At 36.3% G+C, this 20720-nt stretch overlaps 1 protein-coding gene across 1 annotated transcript in view; it reads right to left on the reverse strand.

The window, feature by feature from the left end:
* Nucleotides 1–4410: 4410 nt before the first annotated feature.
* Nucleotides 4411–20720, reverse strand: part of ITFG1 (integrin alpha FG-GAP repeat containing 1) — a 216559-nt gene continuing 200249 nt past the window's right edge. The window contains exons 15-18 of the mRNA XM_004690317.2: nt 13038–13162; nt 10647–10729; nt 8030–8147; nt 4411–5802 (exon numbers count right to left, since the gene is read on the reverse strand). Of these exons, the coding sequence (XP_004690374.1) occupies nt 5743–5802; nt 8030–8147; nt 10647–10729; nt 13038–13162 (386 nt within the window). The 3' untranslated portion in view covers nt 4411–5742. The remainder of the gene's footprint in view (nt 5803–8029; nt 8148–10646; nt 10730–13037; nt 13163–20720) is intronic.

A 20720-nucleotide genomic window follows, 5' to 3' on the forward strand; every position in this document is an offset into this window, starting at 1 on the left:
CACCTCCGGGGCAGGCGGGGATCGAACTCATGCGAAAGCGGCTTTAGATTCTCAGTGCTGTGCTTTAACCCGCTGCGCCACCAGGGAGGGCCCACTTCATGATTTTTAACTTGCATTTTTGTAATGACTAATGATGTTGAATATCTTCTAGTGCTTATTTGTTATTTGTTTACCTTCCTTGGTGAGGTTCCAGGGTTCTTATCCAGATGTAAATTAGGTTCTTGATGTCTTGTTGAGTTTAAGAGTTCCATAGATGTCTTGGCTACAAGTCTGGTGCTGTTGGAGATGTGATTTGCAAATATTTTTCTGTGAACATATAGCTTGTCTATTTATTGCCTTGACTTTGTCAAAGCATCTTTGTCAAAAATGTTTTTAATTAGATGAAGACAAATTTCTGATTTTTTTCTGTTATGACTATCTTGGTGTCATTTCTGAGAACTCCTTCTCTAGCATCCAGTTCACAAGGATATTCTATATTTTCCTCTAAAAGTTTTGTTTTACATTTAAGTTTATGATCTATTTTGAGTTAATTATTGTATAAGATTTGACACTTGGATCAAAGTTTCCTTTTTTCCTTTGCATTGGATGACTAATTGTTCTAACACTACTTGTTGAAAGGACTGTCTTCTACGGACTCATTTTTATACTTCTGTCAGTGATCAAATCTCTGAGGGTTTATTTTTGGACTCTGTTTTGTCCCACTGATCTATTTTTTTTTGCCGATACTTCACTATTGATTATAGCTTTTTTTTTTTTTTAAAGATTTGTTTATTTATGCACACAGAACTGGGGTACAGGCCAGAGGTGCAGGGGCAGTGAGAGGGTTCACCAGAGTGAGAGCGGGGTGCAGAACAGGCAGATCAACAGACTTACACTGCTGAGGGGAGCAGCGGGTGGGTCAGGAGAGGTCTGCCGCGCCACGTGGTCACCTCCAGGGCAGGCGAGGAGCGAACTCTTGGGGAAGTGGCTTTAGAGTCTTAGTGCAGAGGTTTAACTCGCTGCGCCACCAGGGAGGGCCCACTATAGCTTTTATGTAAGTCTTAAAATCAGTTATTTTGACTCCTCCTACATTGTCATTAGTTCTTTTACTCTTTAGTACAAACTTTAAAATTACCTTGTTTATTTCTATAAACTACAACTAAGATTTGATATAAATAAATATTTCCAGCTAATTATTGCTTTTATATTGAGATATTTTCTGGTATTGACCTTGTGTCCTGCTGAACTTGCTAAATTCAGGTAATTCTAGGAATTCTAGGAGGGTTGTGTGTGTGTAATAGATTATCCTATTATTTGCTCATAGGAGCAGCTTTATATCTTCCTTTCCAATCCATATATATTTTATATCATTTTCTTGACTTAGTATTCTAGCTAAGATTTCCAGTACTGTTAAAAAGTATGAGTGGGGAAGAACATCCTTGCCTTGTACCTAATCTTTTATATTGGTTATATTATCTTTTTATGCATTTTTGGATTCAATTGCTAATAGACTTGTTGAGGTTTTTTTTTGCACCTATTATGAGGATATTGGCATATAGTTTTATTTTCTGATAATATCTTTGGTTTTGATATTAGGGAAATATTAATCATGTAAAATTGTGAACTATTCATTTCCCTTCTTTTCTGCAAGAGACTGTGTAAAATAGATATTATATCATCCTTAAGTGTTTATAAAATTTGCCAGTGAAACTATCTGTTCCATTAAGTTTTCCTTTGCATAAAGCTTGCTGTTTAATATAAAAGTTTAACATTTAAAAATTGATATGGATGTTGACTTTGGATGACTTTCGTAGTCTTTTAAAGAATTGATCCTTTCTTTTTCTAACTTATTGAATTCCATGGGCACTGAATTCCTTATTACTCTTGGTATTTTGTACATGCCTTTCTAACTTCATTTTAGCTTGAGAATGTGCATGTGATTTTTTTTCTTTTAAATTTGTTGTATGACCAAGAATATGGCTTATCTTGGTGAATCTTCCAGTACATGTAAGGACACTGTATTTTGCTACTGTTGTTTGAAGTGTCTTATAAATGTCCATTAGGATTGGGTTGATTGATTGTGCTTTTAGATTATCTGTTTTCTGAATTTTGCCTACTTCTATCAGTCACTATAGCTGTGTATTGACATTTTCTACCTAAATCTAAATCACGAGCCTGTTTATCTCCTTATTGTTTCATTTTGGCTTTATTTACTTAGTTTTTACATATTTAGGATTCTGATGTCAAGGAGAGTAAACTTGGCTAGTCTGTTCTCTTCAGCTGAGAAGAGAACAAGGTCCATTCTCAACGGGTTGCCTCAGTGAGTTTGGGGATAGGATGACCTCTTTATCTCCTACCCTGTTTCAACTTGGGGTAGGCCTTTATATGCCCACATTTATCAATTGCTGGCTACTTTGCTGCCCCTAGAATGTCTGTCAAGAAAACAGATACAAATAGTCAATATCAGAAATGAAAAAGGAAATAAGAACTATTGCAGCTGAAGTTACTCCCAAATGTCCTGATAATAAAGCCTTCATTCTTCAGATGTGTCCTCTATCAGCTGAACTATCGAAGGGTGTGATAAATTCTTTGTTCTTAAAAGAGGCTCTTGGATATCACATGACAGCATCTAGCAGGTGTAAGTGTCCTGCTTGAGTCATTTTTTCCCTAGGAATTGGTATAAAATTGTTTTTAACGGCTCACTTTGTTTATGTGTGTACATACACACACACACACACACACACACACACACACACTAACTGCAATAGTTCTATTTCTTTTTTCATTTCTGACATTGAATATTTGTATGTTTTCTTTTTCTTGATAGACCTCTTTGGGGCAGCCAAAACCAGTAATTGATGAATGAGGTGGTATAAAGGTCTGACTTTCTGATCCCAGTGTGGGGTAGGTTAGATGTTTAAAAGGTCAACCTATCTCAAAACTCACTGTAGGGCTGTATGATGCAGTCCATTGAGAATCAAACTCTGTTTCTCCCTTTGCCTAATCTTGCTTTTCTCCTTTCTTCTGTTCACTGATCAAGAGCACCTCCTAAGCTATGACCCATTTCATTAATCTTTTAAAATAACTGCTCAGGTGATGTACAGTTGGGCTCTAGGATGTCAGTGGAGCTGGTGTACATTTACTTCACTCATATCTGGCAGGTAGCCCTCAGGATCTGCTGTATACAATTCAAATTTTTGTGTTTTCTTTTTGAGTATTCCTAGCTGTATAAATATTTCCTGACTGCTCTTTTTAGAAACCTTCTAAAGAACAAAAGGGAAATGACTTTTAAGACATGGAGATAAGTGCATTATAGCAATTAACATGAAATCCATGGCACTCTTGTATTAGTCTAAGAACTAATATGGAATCTAGTGATTTATTTTTCCGCTAGCTTGAGACATTTTACTATAGGATTTCACTGCTTGAAATACCTGTGAAAAGAGGATCTTTTCCATTTTGATAGTTTATCAATCACTACCTGTGTGAGTAGAGGCACTTCTTAGGAAACTTAATATCCACCAGAGGTCCCAACCTTCCTTACTAACAGTAGAAAGTGTAAAGAAATTATTTTGAAAGTTATCTTGAATCCCAAGACCTATTAGAAGGGAGAAACTATTTTGGAACTGATTTTCTCAAAATATAGTCTTTTTGGACTGTAAATGGAGAACTATACCTTACTTTTCTAAACAAATGGTATTTTAACAACTGTATTTATGGTATTTGTAATACTTGTCTTGTAAGTGATTATTATCTTAATTACTTCTCCCAGTTTCCTAAGAAGGAGGATTATGAGAAGTATGGCTCAGTGGAAGGCAGTCAGGAAGTGTCCCTGCTGTGAGGAGGAACAAGCATTCGTTAAGGCACCTTCTTTGTACATCTTAGTGTTTGAGACTCAAAGTAGCACTTTAGGGTGGGCATCATGTTCTGTTCTTATTTTGCAGATGAAATCAAGACATGAAAGGGTTTTGCGAGTGACTTGAAGTCATAGATAGGAGAGTTAAGATTCTGAATGCATGTCTGAACTCAAAATTAATATAAAAGTCTTTGTCCTTTTACATTGGTGTTGCATTTGGAGGTTAGTATCAAGATATGGAAACAGTACTAATGACACTGATTTTATTTTTAATTGTCAGTGACATTTTATTTGTCTATAACATGACCCCTCATAAAGTCTGACTTCAGGGGATTTTAAAAACTCATGTCAGTTGCTGGATATTAAGCCTAACTGTCTTTAGAGACAGCATGGCATAGTGCCTGGGATAATGCTGGGGTCAATAATTGTTAGTGAATTCTGTAGTCAGGAGATTCCCATCTTGCCCTAACTAATAAAGCAGCAACCAAGTAGTCATTTTCCCTTCCTCTCACAGACAAGGAGTGAGCTTCATACCCTCTAAAGCTCCAAAATAATGTTACAAATGCACCAAAACACTTTGTTTCAATAAATTTATTAAGACATTAACATGCTTAGATACACAAAGTAACCACTATTACACATGCCATCCTTAGAGAACTGCGAAGAAAATAACAGACAACAAAACAGTTTCAGGTAAGTTTTATGCTTTACGGCATCACATATCCATTTGCATATTAGAAAATTATTAACACTGATGTGAAAGCTTCTTTTCCTCCAATCTTAGACTTAAGTCTAAAAGTAACTTTTTGGCAAGGTCAAGTTCATAAAAATTTGCATTGAACTCTGAATGTAAATTATAGACTCCTACAAGATTTTGAGAATAGAAATGTGATGAAAGATTTGCGTTGCCAGATGCTATCTGCAGCAGAATCCTTTCAACAAATCAAACTCTTCATTATCACGTGTCAGTATTCAAATGAAAAATTTTAGGGCATGTTAATTCTTGGAGGGTTTTTTTTTAAGTCACAAGCAAGCAATCATTATCTAAATTGTCAACTACCAAGAATTTAGGTTTTCCAAAGAATATGATTTCCTTTGGCCTAATAAAGTTGTCCCAAGTCTATATATTTTGATAATTAGTTGTAGAGTCTGTAAAAAGTTTTCTAAAAACAGCAATGATGACAACTACCATGTACTGGCCACTTACTCTGTGCCAGGCACCATGCAAGTCCCTTACCTACACTATTCTATTTAATACTTACAGTGACTCAGTGAACTTATTAGCTCCCTTGGATAAACAGGAAAACTGAGGCTTACAGAAGTTAAGCAACTAGCCCGTCCCAACAATTCTAATTGGTGGAGCCAGAAGTTTAAGGCCAGTCTGTCTGATATATGATTCCCAAGCCAGAGTACCTGGTCATTACATCCAGTGCCGTGAGTGAGGGGCCCCGACCTGCTATGATGAAGGTGAGTGGTTAATAACCGTATCTGTGATACATTCACAAAGTATAATTTGCATCATTGAGTAAGAAGCAAGACTAATTCAAGTGGAACACAGAAAACCCTGTTCATTTAAATATTTTTTATTTACATGTCTTTCCCCATCATCATTATTCTAATAAGATTATAAATATGTAAACACCTGAGTACATGCAACACATTCCACAAAGAAACAAAAGTGTACAGCACAATTGAATAAAGAACCCAAATTATTGTATACAAAGTGCTTTAAAAAAAGATCTTGTGATACATTCAGGCCATATTTATTTGAATACTTTCCAATAATTACTGAAGGATGCATCATTTATAAATAATATCCAAAATCCCCTATTTTCATCTACAAGCCAGATTTAGTGCTTCAGTTAATCAAGTGAATAGAAGCTCCGTTATGTAATGTTAAAGACATGTTACATAGCATCAAAATGAAACCGATGGGCTTCTTGCCGTTTTTCTCTATCATCTGCTTTCTAAAAAAAAAAAAAAAAATTAGATTACTTTAAAGTGATAGAAAAATGTCAAGAAGTCAAGAAAAGCCTCATTTCTGAAAGATAAAATGATTAACAAAAGCCCTCAACAATCAGGTAAAAATGTGATTTTATTATGTAATAGTCTCATAAAGTAATTTTCAAGTTTACAGTGGCCATTTTACAATTAATGATTCATTAGTTGAAAACAATAAATGTTCCTTCCTTCCTTATTTATTATTTGTTTCAAAGTAGAAGTAAACATTTCAGAATCTGTAAATCTAGAATCATTTCCTTGGCTCTTAATACTGATGTTAATAAATGAATCCAGGCTAATTACGTTATAGAACATTAATTTTGGGTTAGCCTACTGATTTAGCATATACTTAAAGAGGCCTTTGCTCCCACAAAGGCACCACGCCAGGAATTCTGAAGGCTTAAAAAACCCTCAGTTTTCTATGTTGTTCTCAAGGAACTTAAAAGGCAATGGTGAAAACTGTGTTTCAGGGTAAAAGGTGAAACTATTCTGAACAATTACTTTTAGTTTGGGTTGAGGACAGGGAAAGTCTTGAGAAAGCAGGAGTTATAGAGGGTGGGGAAGGGCGCTATTCTAAGCTTGGATAGAAGAGAAGCTTCACCTGGACGGTCGCGGGGAGCAGGGAGTCATGAGAACAGCTGGTTCGAAAGACGCCGGAGGTCCAAGGTGGCGGGGAGACGTGTGTGCTATAAAGGGCAGCTGGGCTTACACCTGGTAGGTGGTTGGCCTCACCTGAGTTTTCGGAGCTTTCTGGACAGCGAGTGACAAGATTATAAGTCCACTCAATAACCTGGCAGCAGTGTGTAAGTACAGTGGGGAGGGGGGAATGGAGTCAGGGAGGCCAGGTGGGATCTGGCAGGCCCAGCAGTGGGGCCACCGCAGACTCTTAAGGAGGTGAAGAGGCAACCGGTTAAATCTGAGGGTTAATAAGGAAGAGACAACGCTTTAGAATTCTAGTTTTGAGGCGTGTCTAAGTGATGTGGGAAGAGATGCTGGGGGCTGTTGGACAGCGAGGAGGGGTCCTGTAGAGAGTAACCAGGTTTGGGCTATTTGAGGTAGTAGCTGGAGTCATGATTTTAGATTAAAATTGGTAGAGCAGAAGCGGGTCTGCAGCCAACACTGACTAGGAGGGAAACAGAAGCAGACAGAGCTAGGAGAAAAGGGGGTGGTGGAGGGCCAGTACACACGCACATGCAAATTTGTACTGAAAACTTCAATATTTGCTCCTGTGTCATCATTGTTCTAAATCCACAGTGTTTATCCTACACTCAGCCTGAGAAATTAATAAAACTAATTTCCTTTCCTTCATAGGTTTAGAGCTATGTAGCATTTTAAATTATAGTCTGACATTTCTGGACAAAATGTATATGCTGCCTCATCTTACCTTTAAGTTACAAAATTAAAATTAACTGAATATACAACTATCATTGTTTTTCACATATGAAGGAGTGAATTTTTAGAGACCACTTATAAACATTTATCATAGCAATATGTTCTTTTTCACATGTTAAAAAAACTGAGCTAAAGCAGAAGGTAATTTTAGTTAAAAATGATTAAAACATGACAGTTCAGAGAAGTAGGTACAAACAGAGAAAACACTTTTGTGATATAAAAAAACGATTTTGGGGGAATGTTGCTGGAGTCATCACAGAAATAGAAGAGAGCTCTAATTAATTTATGTGATCACCCTCAGGAACACTGTATAAAATCTACCATTGTAGTCCTTTGTTTTCAATTACTATATAAATTAGTTTAGTGCAAAGAATACTTGATAGCTTGAAAAAGGGTTTATGAGTTTTTACTCCTCACCAAAACCTTGAAAAACTCATTTAACATCTCTGTGGAGTGACAGTTGTCATTCTTGGAGAAAAGTGTGCATGGGTCTGTCAGTAGATAATGAGTAAGGTTAATTAACCAGACCATTATGGAATTTCTTCTAATAAAAAAATTTCTGTAAACATGGTAATTTTTGGGGTAACCATTTCATAGCTTTTGGAGGATATCTAAGTTTCAAAATAGTCTTCTATAATTTGTATGACTATTTAACAGACAGGCGTACCTTAATGGAATAAAAGAAGTCATTAATTAGATGACATTATGGACAGAAATGGAAAAACCAGAAATCTTAGTCATGTGAGAAATGTTTAAAATATAATGTTTTTAAAGAGAAATGTTTCATTGAATCAAACCAACCTTTTCCTGCCAATGTAAAATGCCAATGATTGCCAAGATGAAGACACAGACGCCAATGAGTGCTATGGCAGTGAGCAGGACAATGTTGCTTGGTGTGAGGTACAGCTTGGCGCTCCAGCTGCAGGGCAAAACCAAAGAATTAAAATTATGCTATGACAACTAAAATCACCATATGTTCAAATAGGCACAGATAGATGGCAAATCTATCATTTCTGTGTTATGTTTGGAGGGCTTGCATTACTGCATTGACTCTTACATAAAGACCTTTAATAAAACCACTTTTAGTAGTTCCTTCAATGTTAATGGCAATAAATTTATTTCTGCACAAATGGGACTAGCTCTCTTTCTAAACACTTAATACAATACTTGTGAACCCTAAAAAGCCTAAAACTGAGGTCTCTATCCCCAATACGGTACATGGTTATATACAAAGAACTTTTTGTTCTCCCTGAAAATAAATAATAACTATATTTCCCCTTCACAGTTTAATAAAGGTAAAATCTAATGAACAGCAAGTAGTGATTGACTTATTTTAGGATAATTAAAATTTACTGATCCATAAGTTAGCCTCTACTCAATAAACCTTAAAATACACCTTTGACTAAAATCAATTGTTTTTTATTATGTACATAAATTTGAAAAGAACATTTGTTCAGAAAGAGTGAGACATGAAAAATGTTGAGATAATGGAAGAAAACTAAAAAACAAACTGCAGAAATTCACAAGAGCAAGCAAACTACAGGGTTAATTAGTTGGGGCTAGCTATTCAAAATATTTACTTCGTACTCAAAAATTCTTTCTTTCTTTCTTTTTTTTTTAAAGGTTTATTTATTTGTGCATACAGAACTGGGGTACAGATCAGAGGCTCAGGGGTGGCGAGAGGCTTCACCAGAGACAGAGTAGGGAGCAGAACAGGCAGATCGACGAAGTACACTGCTGAGGGGAGCAGCGGGCAGGTCAGGAGAGGTCTGCTGCATCATGTGGTCACCTCCAGGGCAGGCGGGGATTGAACTCATGCAGAAGTGGCTTTAGCTTCTTAGTGCTGAGCTTTAACCAGCTGTGCCAACAGGGAGGGCCCTAGAAGTGCAGTTCTTAACTTCTTGTTCAGAAGGAGCCTTTCCTATCAGTTTTTTTTTTGCACACCATTCCAATATGTGCCTTCTTTATAAAATAAAAACTTTTGCTCATTATCTGCATGTATTTTGCCTTTATTGTTTTTTGCTTACCTCTATTTTACTAGGTTATTCTATGTCATGATTTTGCAACATGATATACAAGTATAATTGGTGCACATTTTCTTGGTAGTTTTTCTATTTTACACATAACACTCTCAGAACATATGATACAGACTTATTTAAACGTCTGAAATCAGACTAAAACTGTCTCTATTTATCTTACTTAAAGCATGATGATGCTATAAAGTTGTTTTCTCTATTAAGTAAGTAGCTTGGTTCTAAAGCCAACAAATCCACTATAAAATATATCCAGCAGCATATTGATAAAACTGGCTCTGTGGAGGAAAAACCCAATTTATGGCATTTACTAATTTTCATGGCGTAAATAGTCCCATCATGACTGATTTTAATGTGACCTCAGAGAAAAGAGTTGGAAAGAGATGCATATAATCCAGCTCATGAGGTAGCATGAGCTGGTTCTACAAAAGCCATTAAATATATCCCATGTAAAAATTTAATAAATAACAACACAACCTACCTGTATTTTGAGAAGAAATATAACATGCAGGACCTCACTACTTATATATTCCTAAGTGTATTATACTATTTTTCTTTGATTAATTTTTCAACTGATATCATATTAACTTTAAGAACAAATTATATTCTTCCCAATGAATTTTTTTTTTTAAATTTAAGGTAACATTGACTTAGAACATGGTATATGATTCAAAAATAAAGGGTTACATTTCTTCAGGTGCATGTTACCACACCATGCCCATCACCAAGGCACAGTCTCTCATTACCTATTTTTTAAAAAGACTCATGCTGGTGATTTAAAGGGAAATGAACAAAGATAAATTAAAGATTTAGAGTTAAATGCTATATAATTAAAGGAACATTCTGCTAATAAGGATAAAAATAACTACAATTCATGGAAAGCTAACTACCCAGGCCTGTATTAAGCATATTTCATCTGTATAGATTGGTATTATATCATTCATTACACTGCAGAAATCAACCACCAATCCCAGTCAGTCAATGGTAGAGCTGAGTTTCTAGTCCACATCTGTTAAGACTCCAAAATTTTGTGTGTTAACTACTCTCAAAGCATTTATCAAAAGACCAATGTTCTTTAAAATGTTTAGTATCTTAACATTTTGGAATTTATAACCAATGTACCTGAAAACCAGTTTCGTTTCATTCAGTAGAATATATGTAAACTCTAATTAGTCAACGTGTTGTTTTTCTAATAAGGTTTAATGTGTTCTTCACGAAAAATGTCAGAGATCTTCTTATAGATAGGTCTCGTCATTTAAGGTTGATGTAAATGAAGTGATAGCACATATGGGAGCACAACAGGAAGAGAGTTTTTAAAAGCTATAACAGTAGATATGATTTAGATTAACACTTTTTATCAAATTATGTTCATACAAAGATACTACCTCCGAGGAACATTGTGAGGATATGGAATGACAATTAACTGGGAATTTGGAATGATTGCAGTCCACTCTTGTTTTCGTATAGCCTGGAACAGGAATTTAAGAATATTAACAATGAAAAAAAAATCACAAAATTCTAATAAGAATCTCAACATAATAAAGGCCATATACTACAAACTTACAGTTAATATAATACTTAATGGTGAAAAACTGAAAATGACCCACTTTCTTTGTATGAGGAATCAGATAAAGATGCTCATTGCTGGCATTACTTTTTTAAACTTAGATTGAGTGCAATCATACAACAACAGGAAATAAGTGGCATCTAGGTTGGAAAGAAGTGAGGTATATTTGAAGATGCTATGATTATAAATATAGAAAACCCTAAAGAATCCACCAAAGAGGTATTAGAAGGAACACACAAATAACAGCATACAAAATCTGTTAGCAACAGATTATATGTGTGTGTGTGTGTGTCTATATATAGAAATGAGGAGAAAAATTAAGAAAATCATTTCATTCACAATCACTTGAAAAGAATCAAATACTTAGGAATTAATTGGACAAAAGTGAAGAATATATATATGTAAACTATAAGATGTTACAAAAAGAAGATCAGGAATAAGATGGAAAGACATTCCATGCTCATGGATTGGAGGGATCAATATACTCAAAATCACTATTCTTCCACTAGTGATACAGATCTAATTCCCCTTCGAAAACACTAACAGTATTCTTTAAAGAAAATTAGTAGAGAAAACATATTAAAATATTGAAATTTATATAACACATAAAGACCTTGAATACCATACACAATCTTGAGAAAAAAGGGAAAAACAAAGGAATTACTATTTGACTGGATTAAAGATTTAGATAAAATGTATAGAAGAAAATACTGTTGATATATTTCATGACATAAATGACTAAGATGTTTTGGAGACTCAACCCCTGGCAAGGAAAATAAGAGCAATTGTAAACAACTTAGATTACCTCAAATTAAAAAATAAAAGAAAATCTAAATAGGTTAAGACATCCCATTGAATGGAAGAGAATAGTTATAAATCATACAACCAACAAGGGGTTCATAATTAAGCATATAAAAAAAGTATACATTTTAACAATAAAAAACCCCCCCAAAACCAAATTGACAAATAGGCAGTAGATCTGAACACATAATCCACCAATGAAGGTATCTATAAGGCCAACAGATAAATGAAGAAATTTAGGTCAAAACCACAATGAGGTATTGTTTCATATCCATGAAAATGGCACATATTAAAAGACCCCCAAATACAAATGCTAGAGAGGATACGGTGAGAGGAAACCTATTATAGTGTTGGTAGAACTGGTACAGTAATTTTGAAAAGATATCTGGATTTATCTGGAAAAACTTAGAAATATTATATAACCCAAAAACCCCACTCTTGGGAATCTATCCAAAGAATATGGAACCATCAACTCAAAAATCATATGCTCTAAAATGTTTATTGAAGCATTATTTTCATAATGAAGATATGGGAACAGCCTAAGTGCTCACTAAAGAGGATCAGGCCAAGAAGCTGTGGCCTAGCCACACATTGGAAATCTAATCATTTTGAAAGGCAAAATGTTGCCACTTAAAGCAACACAGGAGTTTGAGGGAATTACCCATAGTATCAGAAATTTACATAGTGTACAATGTGACAAAGTGAAATGCTCATAAAAACTAGTGGACACCAATAAATGGAGTGAGTTCTCTGAGGTTCAAGTAGGGGGAGGTCAAAAGGGTATAATGGAATGTGGAGGAAAAAATAAAATAGAGGTTAGGTTAGTAACAAAATAAATGTATACTTTCATTTAAGGTATAAAATTATATGCAGCTATACATATAATTTTGTCTATATATAAAAACAATAATTACTTCTTTTCACAATAATGCACTCTTGAACAGAGAATCCAGTTTATACATGCTTACAAAAAGAAAAAAGGAAAAACTTACTCTTTAACTGAAACCCTAGGTATGGATTAAGCTAAATTTACATATATTGAGCCCAAATAAGCTTTCTGTGTCCTGATGGCAGATTTAAAATAGCTTTTCATGGAAGAATTATATTTCTACTTCAAATAAATGCATTAATTCAACAAATATTTATGGTAGTAGGCACTGTTCAAAGTGCTACATACAAATGATGCTTGGAGCTAATATTCAAGGGGGGAAGTTGTAAACAAAAGATATAAAAAGTTGTGAGATTTATGGGAGAGGTGGCAAGAAACTGTACTTCAAATTATGATGTGCCCTGTGTTAAGAAAGCTTAGATCAATTATTTTATTTAAAGGGAATAAAAATGTTTGAACTATTTACATGTCAAATATTAAAACACAGATTAGTTGTAAACAAAATAATTTTTTACTCACCTTCTCTCCAGATGGACGGGGAATACCAACGTAAAGATGATCAAGAAAATTTGCACTTCGACCTAACCCAAGCACATTGTATGGCAGTTGAAGAGCTAAATGTGCTGACTGGCTGAGTTGTCCAGCTAAATATTAAAAAAAGAAAAAAAAAAGACAGCCTTTGGAAACAATGCTTTTATCATATGTATAGGCAGAAGTGTTCAGTCATAGCCACAATAAAGTTTTGTAATATGTTGTTACCCTAATGAGAAACTATATTAGCAATTACTTCTATTTCTGTTTTTGTTTAGCTGGTAATGAGTAAAAACTTCATGCTGAGGGACACCTTTGCCATGTACAGTATTTTGGATTAATAGCCATTTTTTTCTTTTAGTATCATCTCATTGCTTCTTGCCTCCATGGTTTCTGATGAGAAATTAACTGTTACCTTTAGATGCTCTTGTATGTAATGAGATGTATCACTTTCTGCTTTTGAGAGTCTCTATTTTTTGTTTTTTGACAATTTGGCTATGTGTCTCAGTGTGGGTCTCATTGAGTTTATTATATCTGGGATTCACTGAACTTTTCACATATGCATATTAATTTTTTTCATCAAATTTTGGTAGTATCAGCCAAATCAGATACTGATTTTGCCCTTTTCATTCTCTCTTTTTCACCGAAGATTCCTCTTATGGGAGGATGGGCTCCTATGAGGTTGCTCATTTTCTTTTGTCTTTCTGAAACTAGATTGTATTGATCTTCCTGTCCAAGTTAGATGCCTCTGATTACTTTTTCTGGTCTATTTGGTGTGTTCTAGGAATCCCAGTCATAGTGGATATACTTTTTATTCTATAGATAAAAGAGGTTTGCTATAATTTAATATCTATAGTTATGTAATAAGGCAGTACAGGAGATGAACTCCATTGTAATAACTCCCATACAATCTGTTTTTAGGCAAGTGTTGAAATCAGCTTCATTATTTAAAGTACTAGATGCGAGCTCTATCACAGCTTTAGCTTCATATGCATATATGCTGACATAAAAGCAGAGAGAGGCAAAGAATTCACTAAAATTTTATCTTTCTTGGTGCATGCGTGTGTCTGTACGTGTTTTACTCTGAGATAAAAGAACATTGAATTCTATCTCCTTGCTAGGCCACAAGGAAATTTCATCTAATAGTAATGTTGCAATTCATCTGGTCCTTCCCTGGTTTGAGGAAAAATAACACCTCTATAACAATGAGATAAAAGGACACACTAAAATAGTATTTTGTGTAACGATACAGAAAAACATGGCTTGTCTTGGGAGAGAAATCTGTTCATAGTTTTGAAACACAACTGCATTGAGATCATGGCTCATGTTGGGAAATGGGATGCTGCAGGCTTGTCTGGGTGCTGGCAATTAGACTTTTGGTGAGCATCATAATGTGTCACATGTAGATATTGAACTATAATGCTGTTCACTGAAATCTATGTAATGTTAGAGACCATTAGTGCTTTGATAAAATTAAAAGAAAAGTATACTGACATTAATGAAAATGGAGGTGAAGAACCTCAAAAGAGGACAAAGTATAAAAATTAAATATTCACTTTTGACACAAGCTATGCAACGTCTATCGTCTGATAGATTCCAGGTAGATCGGGAAAAGCTCTGAAAAATCAGACTTTCCACTGCTAACTTATGTTATGACCTCCCTTTTTTGTATAATCATAATATCAAAATATTCTGAGCAATCATCAGTTTACAACTGGATTGTCTTAGCCACATAAGGCTGCTGCCTGGTTCAGGCAAGCTGCCCCAGGATGAGAAATTCCTCTGTCTCCTGAGACAAAAGGCAAGCCCCAGGAGAGATAAGACCCCAAGGCATAAAAACTCCTGGGAAGTTTCCTTGGTTTCTTTGAATAAAAAAGTAAACCTCAGATAAGGTTCCCAGGGCATAAGGACTCATGGAAAATTTTAACCTCAACTACACAGGTGTTGTTTGATACACAACTGTACAACTTTCTCTTAATTTACTCCTTTTAAAACAAGCACTAACTACTCTCTGCTAGCCTTAAATTAGCCACTAGTGGGCCCTCCCAGGTGGTGCAGCAGGTTGGAGCACAGCACTAAGAAGCTAAAGCCACTTCTGCATGACTTCGATTCCTGCCTGCCCCAGAGGAGATCCACATGGCAAGGCAGACCTCTGACCCGCCCGCTGCTCCCCTCAGCAGTGTACTTCATCCATCTGCCTGTTCTGCTCCCCTCTCTGTCTCTGATGAGTCCTCTCACCCTCCACATATCTGGCTTGTACCCCAGTTCCATATGAATAAGTAAATCTTTTAAAAAAAAAAATTAGCCACTAAACTCTCTTTAGACAATCACTGATAACACTGCTAACACAATTTATTACTCCCCCAAGATCCCTAACAACCTTTTGCTAACAAGCTCACCCTTTCCCAGACCCCTCTTCCTTTGAGTGATAACTAGACAGCTTTATACATGATAACTATCACAAAAATGTATAATCTAGCATACCATAAATTGTTAAAAGAAGAATGCTTTTTCCCCTTGTCCTTGAGAATGTTTTATGGTGATATCTCATTAACTCACCCTATGCATTATTACAATTAACTACTTGCTACACAGTCTATAAAAAGACCTGCTGAAGGAATGGCAGGAAGACTTGCACCCAACCCTGACTCCTGTGTCTTCCTTGCGCCCGCTCCTCTCTCCCCTTTTTGGAATCTCCGCTCGCCGACACCTTCCCATCTTAGGGTCCTTCCTGTGTTGCCTCCAGACACCTCAAAAGTTGGAGCTGGTCTCCAACACACTTTAAAATGGGGGAAATTGAGAGATTAAACAATCTGATCAAAAATTAAAATGTAGTGCTGGGGTTTTAATTTTGGCAACCTAATTCCAATCCTGCACCCTTTGTTAGCACCTGTGGTCTTGTTTTCAACTGAAAAAGAAGTATGATATTTGCCTTATTGCTCTGTAGACAGAACACTGAATGACATAAAATAAGCCCCCACAAAGCCATTTGTTCATTTCTTTCACTGTTTGCCTCCCTCTGTATTTGTGGAGTACTAGTATATGACCTAGGAATCTATCACTATATACGCAGTCACCCAGCCAACGTCCAGGCTCTAGGGCCACAGTTTATGGGTGTGGTGTTGACCCAATGAGCACTGGGCCTTATGTTTCTGTCCTACATCTAAAGTCTGAGCTAATCTGCAAGTATTTTGAGAGAAGAGGCTGGCTGATTTTTTAAATCTTTTGTTAGTGGCATCAAATTGATGAGGAAAATTTAGTCTAGTTATAGCAATGTAGTTTATGATTATTAGAAAATGACAATACTCTGCATCTAGACTAACCCTTGACTTTATACTAATAAGTAGCTTATTCTGTAGCCATGAAGCAGCTGCTGTAGACCTGTGTACAGCAAAATGCTGTATAGACACTGACTGTAGGAATACTTGTGACATCAAATCATGAGTCAGACATGTTAATTTCATGTCATTATATATTTGTGTTTTAATAACCCTACTTAGTAATCAGCTCAAAATAAGAAAGAGATTATCTTTATAGAAAGACAAAATGCATGTGGAGGAAATGGTTAATACTTTCATAAAGTAATTTGTATTAACTAGGTGCTCTAAACTATGGATCTAGAAAGAAAGATCCTTCCTGTATTATTCTAAGTGAACTATACATGGGGAATTATGAGATGACTCGCTCAAATGTCAAATTCCTGGTTTTCAAAGAGGGATTACAGTTTTTTTTTTTTTTAAGATTTATTTATTTATTCATATAGAACTGGGGTACAGGCCAGAGATGCAGAGGGTGAGAGGATTCACCAGAGATAGAGTGGGGAGCAGAACAGGCAGATCAACAAAGTACACTGCTGAGGGGAGCAGCGGGTGGGTCAGGAGAGGTCTGCCACGCCATGTGGACTCCTCTGGGGCAGGCGGGAATTGAACTCATGCGGAAGTGGCTTAAGCTTCGTAGTGCAGTGCTTTAACCCGCTGTGCCACCAGGGAGGGCCCGATTACAGTTTTTTTTTTAAAGATTTATTTATTTATTCATATAGAACTGGGGTACAGGCCAGAGATGCGGAGGGTGAGAGGATTCACCAGAGATAGAGTGGGGAGCAGAACAGGCAGATCAACAAAGTACACTGCTGAGGGGAGCAGCGGGTGGGTCAGGAGAGGTCTGCCACGCCATGTGGACTCCTCTGGGGCAGGCGGGAATTGAACTCATGCGGAAGTGGCTTAAGCTTCGTAGTGCAGTGCTTTAACCCGCTGTGCCACCAGGGAGGGCCCCAAGGAATTATAGTTTTTATGGAAAAACTGCCCACCCAGGGTGCATAGAGAAGGTCTTGAAACAATGATTAGTCCTGTGTACTTGGGAGTTGATGGATAGCCCACATATACTTGACTGTTATTTCTTTTGACTATTTTGAATTATATTTGAACTCATCTTCTATAACTGACAAGGATGAAGTGATGAAGTGTATGGTAGAGCCCCTACCAGTCTGAAAGTAACTCCATGAAAGAAGGTGCTCAGGCACGTCCAGCCCAGTGGCTCCTCCATTTCTATGTCTTATTCTCAGGGCACAGCAGAGTGGCTACTGATAACAGGCCCCTGGAAAATGTCTGTAGCACTGAATGGACGTTTTGGTAGTGAATAACAAAGCTTATCTTGTACGTTCTTAACTTCAGTTTTTCTTGAAGTCTTAAAGTAAGCTATACATCAATGATTTCTGTTGTAGAACTCCAGTGGGCTCTGAACAATAGTATGATACCAGCTTAAAGAAGGGAACTTGAACAAATTGTCTCTTAACCCAGGGTATGCATGCATGATGTGGCACTAGGAAAGCAAACAGGATTTGAATACAGAGGTGGTATTCCAACTGCTCTGTTTGCTCTTTAGCTAGCCCACTGCCCTCCCTCTCTAAGCTTTAATTTGTCTATCCATTCACTTAATCATACACTGAATATACACTGTATACCTTTTATACAGAAATGAAAAGACCACCTGCCCCTATAGATTCTTAAAGAAAGAAAAATAGAGAATATGACTGCAAATTTCTTCACCTACAAAATTGGAATTATAATACCACCTATGCATAATTTTGGTGAGACAATTAATTACAATAGTATTTAACTTTTAATGTATATGGTAGTGATTAGAAAACTGAAAAATACTATAAAATATTAGTTTGTATTTTAATTTTCACATAATCATTAGCAATATATTCTGTGTTTTCCTTAGCTGAATTTCAACTTGATATTTATTCTTAAAAATAATATAACATCTTTTTCTTAGTGAAAAATAATGTAAAAGTATATATCTAAAATTAAAAAAAATAATAACAAATAATGTAACACCAATTTCTCCTGGTAGTTTTTCCTAAGTTTTTTTTTTTTTTTGGAATCAATCAGGAAGCCTGAACTTTGATTCAAGTTTTATCAATAAACTCCTTTCCCAGATGCAAAGTTAAAGGTGAGATTTTTTTTTTTTAAAGATTTATTTATTCGTGCATACAGAACTGGGGTACAGGTCAGAGATGTGGAGGGTGAGAGGATTCACCAGGGACAGAGTGGGGAGCAGAACAGGCAGATCGATGAAGTACACTGCTGAGGGGAGCAGTGGGTGGGTCAGGAGAGGTCTGCCACACTATGTGGTCACCTCCGGGGCAGGCGGGAATCGAACTCATGCGGAAGCGGCCTTAGATTCTCAGTGCTGTGCTTTAACCCGCTGCGCCACCAGGGAGGGCCAAAGGTGAGATTTTATTCTTTTGTTAAATTGATATAAAATTTACATGCAACACAGGGTATTACTTTGAAGTCTATGACTCAGTGCTTTTTAGTAATTTACAAGGTTGTACAACTGTCATCACTGACTACAGGACACTTCATCACCCCAAAAAGGACCATGGACTTAGCAGTGATTAACAGTCAATTCCCATTTCTTCCTCTCCTCACTCTCTAGAAAACCTCAGTTCCTTTCTGCCTTTATGGATTTGCCTATTTGGGATATTTTATATAAACTGAAACATAATTGCAGACTGTATGTCTGGTTTACTTGAAATAATGTTTTACAATATTATTTATGTGTCTATCATCTTTTTCTTTGTGACATTTTATCCCTTCATTTGCTGATGGACATTTGACTTGTATACACTTCTAGTATTATGACTAACACTGCTACCATATTCATGTACGACTTTTTATGTAACATAAGTCTTGATGTTCTTGGGAAATATCTAGCAGTAGAATTAATGGTTTATAAGGTAACTGTTTAGCTTTCTCAGGCATCAAGTAGTGTGACTTTGATAGCTGTTCTTCTATTGTTTAATGCACATAAGCACTTAATGAAGAAATGATAAACGATTTTCATTGCATGTGAAAAATAATGCAAAGGGAAACAACATAAATCCACAATTCTCATAAAGCCAAAATGCATGCCTGTGGAGGTCTAATTTAGTGGCCAGCACACCTGTACAGAATTGTACCAGGAAGGTAAGTTTTTCTGTTATGTACAATTATGTTTCGGCAGGATTTAATCTCTGCATTAAAAAAATAAACTCTGGTTTCCAAATTGGATGATAAGGTGTAAATGACCTAATTGGGGAAGCCTGGCTTATACTTTAGTATACTGTATTTTCCAGATGAAGGTCTGTACTTCTGTGAGGGAAAAATCAATGGGCTATAGTAAAGGTATAAGCTGTGATCATTAGTAGTTACAAAAAGCACAGGGGAATAAAACTGCTTAGTTCTGAGCATAGGAAATAGTTAACTTCATAAACTAAAAGGTGAGAGGATGATATTTCAGTCCCAAATTGTAAGATAGGCTATTTTTACTGAAGCATGTGATTTTAAAATAAATGTTCATTAGACTAGGTAGCTGTCACATTAGTTAAGTTGGAGAGACCTGGAGGCAATTGCTTCGCTATCAATAGAATTAAAACACAAAAATACCATAACTTTTTACTTTACGAAAATAATTTCTTTCATAGACACCTTCCTAGAGAACATAAGAGATGTGACTATCAGTAAGCATGTTTTTTTAACTCCTAAATTCTAACCTCTGCTTTCCTATATTTCTTTTTCTTCCCCTTTCCTGTCTACTTAAGTCTATACTGCCTAACACACTTTTTCATCAATGTTGACAGGTCTTTCTCTGGAAATACTTTCCCATTTGGTTTTTACAGGAAACAGAATATATTCCTTTTGGTGGTTATGAAACAGTACAAAACAAGGTCAAAGTGTTCTGGAACAGTATTAGGGACAGTGACCAAGGATGGGAGACAGTTCACTGCCAGTGGGTTCTCACCTGCACGAACAACTGCAAGACCACTCAGGCTCAGAGTCCAGTGACAACAGAGTTTACTTAACAAACATGAGATTGGGGAAAAGGAAAGAGTTTTTGAGGCCACAGTGGCTGCCTGTCTCATAGTGCCCCCAATATCTAGATATCCTAAATGTCCTAGGTAGTGTCCCCAATATCTAGAAATCCTAAATGAAGGCCACTCACGGAAGATGAGTGACACTGCGCCCACAGCAGCAGTCTGGAGGCTGGGCATGAGTCGGGACCAGTCAGCGGTGGGCTCAACACCAGGAGCTGGTGCCAAAGCTGTGGGCAGCTCTCTGAGGAGCTGGGCAGAGTCCACTAGTGCTCCTGGCAGCCATATCAGCAGCAGGGTGGGAGGCAGGTGCG

The sequence above is a fragment of the Condylura cristata genome, unplaced genomic scaffold (genome assembly GCF_000260355.1).
Source record: "Condylura cristata isolate star-nosed mole 26May11 unplaced genomic scaffold, ConCri1.0 scaffold00028, whole genome shotgun sequence".
Lineage (NCBI taxonomy): Eukaryota > Metazoa > Chordata > Mammalia > Eulipotyphla > Talpidae > Condylura > Condylura cristata.